The sequence below is a fragment of the Berghia stephanieae genome, chromosome 3 (genome assembly GCF_034508935.2).
Source record: "Berghia stephanieae isolate SIO BIC M18660-M18661 chromosome 3, UCSD_Bste_1.3, whole genome shotgun sequence".
In the NCBI taxonomy this organism is placed as follows: Eukaryota; Metazoa; Mollusca; class Gastropoda; order Nudibranchia; family Aeolidiidae; genus Berghia; species Berghia stephanieae.
Genome location: NC_088362.1, coordinates 42,567,576 through 42,577,575, shown reverse-complemented (window position 1 = coordinate 42,577,575; position 10,000 = coordinate 42,567,576). Strand labels below are relative to the sequence as shown.

The following is a 10,000-nucleotide window of genomic DNA, read 5'->3' as shown; positions in this document are numbered from 1 at the left end:
TTTCTAACAAGATGAGGGTCTTTTTAATCGATCTATTTTTGAAGGACAAGTTTCCTGGCCAAATCTTTAAACACGTGTTTTTCCAGAGTACGACAGTATTGTGTACCCTTTCATTAACCTGCTGTTGAGAACTTAAAACATCTTTCCTTTAAGTCGCCATAACAGCTGGCCAACGAGCTATATTAAATATTCTGTACTCTAATATGGGAGCAGCAAGGCACAGAGATATGGCACTTGCACTTGCTTCATAACCATAAGTTACCGAGTTCGACTCCCCTGCCGTGTTATGTGACCTGGACCAAGTCTCTCTCTCTCTCTCTCTCTCTCTCTCTCTCTCTCTCTCTCTCTCTCTCTCTCTCTCTCTCTCTCTCTCTCTCTCTCTCTCTCTCTCTCTCTCTCTCCCGCCCCCCCTCCCCTAAGTTGTTTCTTTTTCTCAAGTTTGTTTTCAGATCTGGAGTTTTACCAGTTCTCAAGTTTTATGCAGGACCCGGTCAACCGACCGATAATTGAAGAACATTTTTAGTCATCAAAATGAAAGAAGAAAAAAATCTGCAGCTATATTATGACTGTGCTATCGCAGAAATTACACAGTGTGTCATTCCTTTGTATCTCATGACAAGGCCGTGTTTTAGTGTCGAGAATTTGGTCCCTGGGAAATTCCCATCCATGTCTTATCAATAATGGTGTATGTCATTGTAATACTGTTGTGTCAGCAAGTAAACCCCCATTAACCCTTTCACGGCAAGACTGAATCCATTTCCAAACAAAATTCCACATTGTTTATTATAATATGGTTATAAATGGAATGGAACTTAACCGTGTTTAACCCCCCCCCCCTCCCCCCAACAAACCCCTCCCAAAAAAGCAGTAACAGCGTTGCAATCGAAGTTACTACAGTCATTATAACTAACTACGTATGCGGTTACAGGTGAGACTGATACCAACAAGTGAAATCAACGTTGGCGTGTAAGAGTATACAATGTTGTCTTGTCAACAGTAAGCCCCATCGGTAGCATGGCTTGTAAATCGTTGCGACTAAACCAAACAAATAAATGCACGAAATTGACCAGATGGCGACTGTAACATTGGCGAGTTACTACTCCGTTAAGATATCCATTCCTCTCAGTCATGTGCTTACAATATTGTCGCACATTTACAACAACAATAACAACAAGAAAGGAAAGCTTACTTAATCAGTATCTATCATCCCCTCTCCCTCCTCCCCCCGCCCATTTCTCCTCCCCCCCCCCCCTCCCCCCTCTCTTTTCTCTCATTCTCTCTTTCTCTCTCTTTCTCTCTCTCTCTCTTTTCTTTCTCTCTCTGTCTCTCTCTCTCTCTCTCTTCTCTCTCTCTCTGTCTCTCTCTCTCTCTCTCTCTCTCTCTCTCTCTCTCTCTCTCTCTCTCTCTCTCTCTCTCTCTCTCTTCTTCGCCAGAGAGTAATTTGCAAGCTAACGTCCTATCCAAATAACAAAAAAATTGCTATTATCCGTATCACGCATCTTAATCTGTCCATTATGAAGTAAGAGCGTCCTGGCCATTATTAAAAAAGAAATCGTCTTATCATTGTATAGACGTATTCAAATTAATAATAATAAGTGTCAAATCAAGGTCTTTTGTTTAATGGGTCATGACACAGCGGTGCCGTATTATTTGTGGTAATAAGGATGCAACGACCGCAGCGGGTTGTCCATTTTATGGAGGGGTTGGACAGGTACAACAAGAACGACCACAATTTTATTGCTGACCACAAAACAAGTATTTGATTTTGATGAGACTCAACCGGCTTCCGCTTCATACTAGCTACATCCACGCGATTTATACTTTTGTGTACGTTCATACATCATTCAGATGTGTTGTGACGCCATCCTTTTTTTACCTCGTTATAATAATAATATGTATTTTATGCTTTGTTCATTCGCCAATTCATCCATCCGTTCCTCCTCTCGTCCGTCCATCCATCCACGGATCTAATCTGTCCATCGATCTGTCCGTCCATCCATACATCCATCTACCCTTCCATCCGTCCGTCCGTTCATACATCCATCCATCCTTCTATCCATCCACCCATCAACTATTCATCCATCCGCCCATCCATCTATTCATTCATACATCCCCTTTCCATCCATCCTTCTGCACGTTTGTTTATTTGCTAACCCATTCACAACTAATTGATGCATAATATTAATCCATTGTTAAACGGCAAACGCGTCGCTCTGTAAAGAGAAACTAGGTTTATTGTCCTGTCTGATTCATTTACAAAAATATCTGGTATTTGTAACCCAAAGCAATGTGAGGAAAACATTATCAACTGCGAGCAAAACACGAGAGTAATTATTGATGCTTGTCAGTCATTCAAATCTAGAACCGAATGCAATGAGGAGGGACGTCTGACTTAATTAAGTGGACGATCTTATTTATTTATTTATTTTTTTATTTATTTATTAATATATCTTTATTTATTTATACATTTATTTATTTACTCTTTCGTTCATTCACTCATTCATTCATGTATCCGTTCATTCATTCATTCACGCACTCACTCATTCATTCATTCATTCATTCGTTCATGTTTTCATTGACTCATTTCATTAAACCATGTCGCAAGAAGAATTTGCGGCCTACTCCGGTCATTCATTTCGGCGCATACTGCCGTACCCTGAAACAGCACAAGCACATTTGAAAATACGCGTCCTTCAAATTAGATCAATTAAAATGACCCTAAATTTGTCCTCCTCCTCTTTCCCCCCCCCCCCCCCCCCCCCCCCGATTTTTATGGCCAAACATTGTTTTAAAGTATTGGGTTGTTGTTTTTTCTTTGGTGTGTTTATTAGTTTTGTTGTTTTGTTTTAAAAATTTTGTTTCTTTGTTTTTCATAGCGCGGCAGCATAGGCCAGCCATCGACACAATTTATCCTCTCCCTCTTGTTGGGCTCTATGTATGGCATCTTCCATCTTCTCTCAAATCTTTGATTAACGCCCTCCTCCAGCTGTTTCCGAGCTACTCTCTATTTATTTTATTGCTGTGTTCCATCTAATCATTTAATCCCACCGCAACAAGACTTGACTTGACTCCTGTTGAAACATAATAAGTGCTGGATAGAATTGCTGTATTCGAGTAGAATCTTGGAAACCCGTTTAATACATTTTTCGTTTTTCTCCTTTCTTTTTTTTTTCCAGGACCATACGCTTTGTGGCAGCAGTGTGACAGCCGTGGCTTTGAGGTTCTCTCAGGATTTGAACACTCACTTTGCCCACGTGATGGAACAGCTGGAGGAGCTTTGGTTCCTGGCCAACAACGCCCAGAATAACGTGAGTGCTTTAGAAGAATTGGGGACGGGAATGGGGGGGGGGGGGGGGGGGGGGAAGGAGGGCACCACAGACCAAAGTGAGAGAGGGGTCTGTTGGGGAGAACCCGGAGGCCCGAGTTTGGAAAACACTTGATCTCATACGCAAGCAAATTTCGTTGGGATCTGCCTGGAGTCGAATTTTTATTTCCGATCCCCTTTTCTATCAGGGATTGATTGGATTTCTGGGTCTAAATTAGATCTTGAAAAAAAAAAAAAAAGACAAAATTTTATCAGAAACAAAACCCCCAAAAAATATACAAATTTGAAATAACTTGTTAGTTATCACTGGACGCTGACGCTCCAGGTGGTTCGAATTCCGAAGTTGTTTCCCAACGCGAGATCTCAGAGGGGAACTTGCTCAATATTCCAAACGTGCAAGAGTCCGGGAATCAATAGAAATCAGTATTAACTTATAAATGGAGGGAATAATAATAATAATCTTCTACTATCCACCTCCATTCTTCTCCCCCTAACCTACCCGTTTTAATTTTACTCCTTATCTCATTTTAAACGATCTCAGCGACATTCTCATTCCTGCTGAGAAACAAAACAAACAAGAACTCAACAAACCAACTTGTCGTTTTTCTTCTCTTAAGATGGCCGAGGCCCTTAAACGGTGAATTGGAACGAACTGAAATCGACGAAAATAGAAAGTATTCCTCATCTCAAGCACATACTCATCCACCCACATCAAGTGATTATTTATCCAGTTCTGCCTCCTCGTCCCTCAAAATGAATACATTATTCCAATTCCTTGAACCAAAATAACAAGAGTGGTAAAAAATAGTGAATACAGTATTGATTATAAAGTTGTCGTCTCCTCTTTAGAGCATACTGGTTATAAGCAAAGCCTGGCTACAAGCACAGCATCGTTTTGAATATTTACTGAACACTTAAATCTTAAACTAAAAATGGACATCAGTGTAAATCCTCATATTCGCACGTTTCGGCAACAAGGTAAAATTTTATCTTGTGCTTTTGTCTTTGCTTTTAAACTGTAGTTTTCTTATCCCAGCTCCAACTGTTGCACGGTTTATTACAAAGGCATACAAAGGTGTGAACGGACCGTTTATTTCCTCATCTTTTAACATGGCCCACAGACAATCTGTCGATGGAAAAAGCAGATCAGGCTGGAGTTATCGTGCCACGATCGGCGTACGGAATAACAGGAAACCAGGAGAGACCATCTGTCAATACTACAAGATTACCACAACGTTCTTCCGTCAACATTGCCCCGGATTTGTCGCTCTTTAACCCTTTACTTACCAACTAGATATTAGGAAAATCGTCACATTCGTTACGATACAACCAACATTTTTTCATTCAAATTTCTCTTGTACATCACAAAATTTAAGGAAAACGAGCAGTGTGTTGTAGAGTATGTTTAGCTAAAGCAGTTATGTATGGCAAGAACTTTACTGCTATTGTGTTTGAGTGATAACACATTTATTTTTGTGTTAGTTGGGTGTGAAGTTTTGGGGAATATCCTGAAAATGGCTGGTAAGGAGACAGTAAATATCAGTCGATTTGTTAAAATTTGAATGGATTGAAAATGAACAAATCGTGAACGTAACGCTGTTTTGTAGCTGCAATGTAATGGGCGGGCCAGAATCTTAAGGTACGGGTCTAGAGTTCGAACCTATATCTAAAAACAAAAACAAAACATGCCTGTAAGCCTACGTCAAAGGTTCCTGTGGACTAGATATGTCTTATAGCAGAGATAACTTTGAAAATTGTAGATCTCGCTGGTGTCAAAACAATTGTCATTGTTGAATATTGACATCTATTTTATTTTTATTTTTACCGATTAGGAATATTGAATGTGCATGTGCGTGCGGTTTTCATGGAGAGGATGGAGTTGGGAAAGAAAAAAAAAAGGGTGTGTGAGAGAGAGAGAGAGAGAGAGAGAGAGAGAGAGTGTGTGTGTGTGTGTGTGTGAGAGAGAGAGAGAGAGAGAGAGAGGAGAGGGGCGGGGGGGGGGGGGGGGGGGGAGGGTTGAAATGGAAGCAAAAATTTGGTAACTATTGGCGAATAAAACTGGAATCTTACGTATGAGGTAAAAGTTTAAGTTAATATTAATGTCGACCTTGGCTGACGATATAAAAAAGAAAGAAATACAACGTAGCTGTACTTAGTTTTTGTTTAGATAATAATTTTTTATTCTATTCTCATTTCACCTCTTTTACAAATTGTATAGTTAATTTACCAAAAAGGGGTTGTGACGATAAAAACGGCATTCGCCCATCTTGTAGTATCATTTGATGTGTTTTTAAACGCAATCTGGTTTTCAGAATACCTTTTACCTGCTCCCTCGTAACGGTTAGAAGCCGTTTTAACGCCACCCCTGAACGCCCTGTTTTGTTTGCTATTAAAATCGTTTGCTTAAAATAATAAAATAAAACACGAGAGAGTATTTTTAGGAGTTACCTTTTCCAATAACCCTTACAAGAGAAGGATATGTGGGGTTTTTGTGTTTGTTTCTATGTTTGTGATCTTTTTTATTGGGGGGGGGGGGGGGGGTAATTTTTGTTTGTTTAAATCGTTTGTTTTTTTTTTTTTGTTTATTTTGTTTTTGTTTTTGTTGGGTTTTTGTGGGGCTTTTTTTAGTGTATTTTTTAGGGGGAGGGGGGAGTCATTTAGCCTGGTTTTAGCCTTCATTGGATGGTAAGCACCGCTCCGAATATTATTATTATTTCTATTAATTTGTACGGTTATATAGAGTATCGCCATTGACTCAGGTCCTCATGTCGTGTTCTCCTTTTGCCATTTATAGCACTCGATACGAGACACGTGAGGTCAGTTATCCCTTCCATGTCAATTCCACTCCCCACTACCCGGTCCTGTGTGTGTGTCATAAATCAATTCTTTATTGAAATCCCATGCCAATATTTATCAGTTTATCTTTTTCTTTCTTTTTTCTTTCTTTTCTTTTATGCAATTCTTTTTGCCATACGTTTGTTTAGAAGCACGTGAATAATGTGGCGAAACAACGACGTAGTCTTTTGGCTATGCACCGCAGGACAAGCAATAATTTCACCAAGATCTTGACATCTTTGAAAGACAATAAATGACAAATTGTAATTTTCAAATGTGTTTTACGGGGCATCATTAAAAATATATTGTAGCCACACCTTACCCACAAATGTATGCAAGAGGATGTCCGGTCAGGTTGTCTATTCAAAGTTTCAAAACTTTATGAAATTCATGGTTTTATTGACCTATCTATCTATCAAACTATCTCTCTCTCTCTCTCTCTCTCTCTCTCTCTCTCTCTCTCTCTCTCTTTCTCTCTATCTCTCTCTGTGTGTGTGTGTCTTTATTTCTCTCTCTCTTTCTTTATTACTCTCTCTCTCTCTCTCTCTCGCTCTCTCTCCTTATTTCTCTCTCTCTCTCTCCCTCTCTCTCTCTCTCCCTCTCTCTCTCTCCCTCTCTCTCTCTCTCCCTCTCTCTCTCTATCTATCTATCTATCTATCTATCTATCTATCTATCTATCTATCTATCTATCTATCTCTTTCTCTTTATTTATTTATTTATTTCTCATTCTCACTTTTTCTATCTCTAAGAGATTCTATTCTGTCACATAAAAGTGTTTTAATTTCGTTCCCCTAATTCTTTACCTATTCTCTAATGGTTCATGGTCCGAAGTCATCGTTCGACCAAAATAAAATTGGAAGAGAATTTTTTTTTTTTTTAAAGGAAAAAAAAAAAAAAGAAAAGAAAAGCTTATTCGCTTAATTTGTTGAACGCGCTTTGAGGTCCCAAGACAATAGCAATTCTTAACATATTATAGGATGAGACATCACGCTTGTGTTGAGATATTACAATTAAGTATTTTGGACAGCGGCAACATTTTAACCGACGATGTACTTATTTTACGCCTGAGTACGATGGGAGAATGTGAGTAAAATAATTTTCCAAGGACTCAATTTTGCGCTGCCCGGAGCGGGATTCGAACCAGAGACCTAAAGGTCCGAAAACAAGGGTCTTGCACCAGACCACTAATTAATTGCTACTTGCTCGTCTTGCTTTACCGACCACCGGCATCAACCTTGAAGGTTGGTCAAGGGACCCATTTATTATTATCCAATTGATTATATAATAACGTGCTCTTTATATGTTTAGCGCATTTCACGATCTGACTACATTCAATGCGCTACGCTGTGATGTGTTTAGTCCCACATTAGAACATAATATTATGGTAGAGAGTGATCTAAGTCGCCTGTTCGACGCCCTTTTTGTTCCTGATACACAATGTTGATTCCGTCCATCAGTGTTTCAGTCCTTGTTGAGTGAAGTGCTTATGTTCAAAGTTTCTTCTTGCCCAGGTCCCCGTTAGCAGCCATTGTCACCCAATCGGTCATTGACAACGCTACCATCGCTTAACTTTGTTACAAAACGCCACATCCTGCTCTTCAACAACTCAGAACACATGCAAAACGTTTCTCCCTTTTTCATTCTGTTTTCCCCCCTTTAAATTTCAATGGTCTTGGTGACTCAATCACAGGTGACCAATATTAGACTTTCAAACTATAGTCAAGCGACTTTGATCATTGTTAGTTATTAGACGAGTGGCAATGATCACAAAACTCTTGCCTAGGCGTTGTGTCCTATTGTTGGTCTAGGCGTTGTATCTAATGGTAAGGCACTTTACACACAATACCCCGCTCGACTTAGATGTGAATGAGTACCTGGTCATTGACAGGGATTAATATTCTAAGAGTGCTTTACAAAATAGACTCTAAATGGGCGACTTGTACCGTGCGAAATTGCAATTTGGTTCCATTTGACCTGCCAATGAGGAACGAGAAAGTTTGAAGCGCATTGAGCATGGTGGAAGCGTGAAAAGATGTTTATGCTATGTGCCTATTTATTTTATTTATTTATTTATTACTAAAGTGTTTTGTTGTTTTCCACTCTTTTCTTACAGGGAGTCTACCCAAGCCCATCACGAAGCCTATACGGCCGGAGTCAGTCCGTGACCTATGAACCCATCAACTATCCAGGGGGAAGCTTTAGGATGCACCCACCTCCCTTACCCTCTTGTCCACCGGTAAGGATAGTGGTGATGGTTTGGGGGGGGGGGGGGGGGATTAGTGGTGGTTGTTTTGTTGTTGTTGTTGTTTTTGTTTGTTTTGGTGGCTGTTGGTGGTGTAGGTGGCGGCGGTTGTTGTTATGATGGTGGTCATGATGATGATAGTTGTGGCGGCAGAGGTTGTGATGTTGTTATTGTGTTATATGGATGCTCAAGTTGATTTTGTTTTTGTTGTTTTGTTTTGTTTTGTTTTGTTTTTGTTTTTTTTTCTTTCTTTCTTTTTTTTGATTTTTTTTTGTTAATGGTAGTAATGATGGTGGTGGTGGTGGTGATAAAGTTAATGATATATTGATAATAATTGTTATGTTGACAACGCGCACGATATCACGCAGATGGTGATGGTGATGATGACGACGACGATTACGACGACGAGGACGATTGATCATGATTGTAATAATGAATAAATAATAGCCCTTGTTTCCATCCATTTCAGCCGTCCACCATGTCAAGCAGTCATCATATCCCATCACGATGTACCAATCTACAGCCTCACTCAGGCCACCACAGGTATCCTACTTGCCTTCATCTAACATTTTTTTTTCTTCATATCGCCAGAAAACCTGGGCTTCAAATCAAACATTGACCGATTAAAATGAGTCACAGCTTGTCAAAAATTCTCAAACCTAAGACTCTTTCGAAGTCCCGGTTTAAAGATTTCTTGGCAGAGTGAGATAGAATGAAATGTATATTTTGGTTGGTTCGTGTAGAGACAAGTGATCACATCACCTATCATACAGCCACGTGTATTTCAAATTGGATGTTCAAATGATTTAACTAAGGCGTATGATTATGTTTAGGGGGGCTCCCGATAGCTCAGTAGGTAGAGCACTCGCTTCACACGTAGATTTTTTTTTGACCCTGTCCACCGAGCAGTGATTAGGTAGCTGGGTCTGTTAGATCTGGCGGAAAGTACTTTGCGATAGACCAGCGTCCCATCCAAAAGGGTAACAAGTTTTGTCCGTTTAAGTCTATAGAAGCCGGGATAAACTCCTGCTCCATGGAGCTCAATGGCTCTGAAGGACTGCTTATATGCTATGTTTTAGACCTTTAGTAAAACTACGGTAAGGGGAACATTGATGATTTTTGAGGATAAATTATGTCATTTCATGAAATCCTAGTCAAGGATCAGACATGTTGAAATCAAAATTTAATTGTGGACTTATTAGTGTTGTCCTATAGGGTTGTTTGATAATTATCGAATATTTTTTTTAGGATTTACGTAAATGAGGTCAATATTGTACACCCCAGGGTATGTCAAATTTTTAAAAGGGTTTAAGTACTACTTTGATAGTGTGCTGGGGGTGTACAGCATACTGACATAAAACAATACTGTCACTCTACAACAAGATATGAAGTGAATAGAAAAGTGCCAGAAGACAATAGAGAATAAAAATTGTTTCGCGGCGGTGGTGGGGTTTGAACCTGCGACCTTATTGGTACGACAACTCCGCCTGGCAGGTGAGAGCGTGGCTCTACCGTGTGAGCTATCCACGAACACAAAAATATTCGTTTCAAACCCAAAGTCATTACTAGATCCCTCTCTCACCCACTTCTTGAGACCG

At 39.8% G+C, this 10,000-nt stretch overlaps 1 protein-coding gene across 1 annotated transcript in view; it reads left to right on the top strand.

Annotated features, from left to right (window-relative positions):
• The window catches only part of LOC144969242 (uncharacterized), a 160,813-nt gene that overhangs the window by 107,286 nt on the left and 43,527 nt on the right, over nucleotides 1–10,000 (top strand). Inside the window, exons 13-15 of the mRNA XM_078908353.1 lie at nucleotides 3,177–3,308; nucleotides 8,274–8,396; nucleotides 8,872–8,945. Of these exons, the coding sequence (XP_078764479.1) occupies nucleotides 3,177–3,308; nucleotides 8,274–8,396; nucleotides 8,872–8,945 (329 nt within the window). The remainder of the gene's footprint in view (nucleotides 1–3,176; nucleotides 3,309–8,273; nucleotides 8,397–8,871; nucleotides 8,946–10,000) is intronic.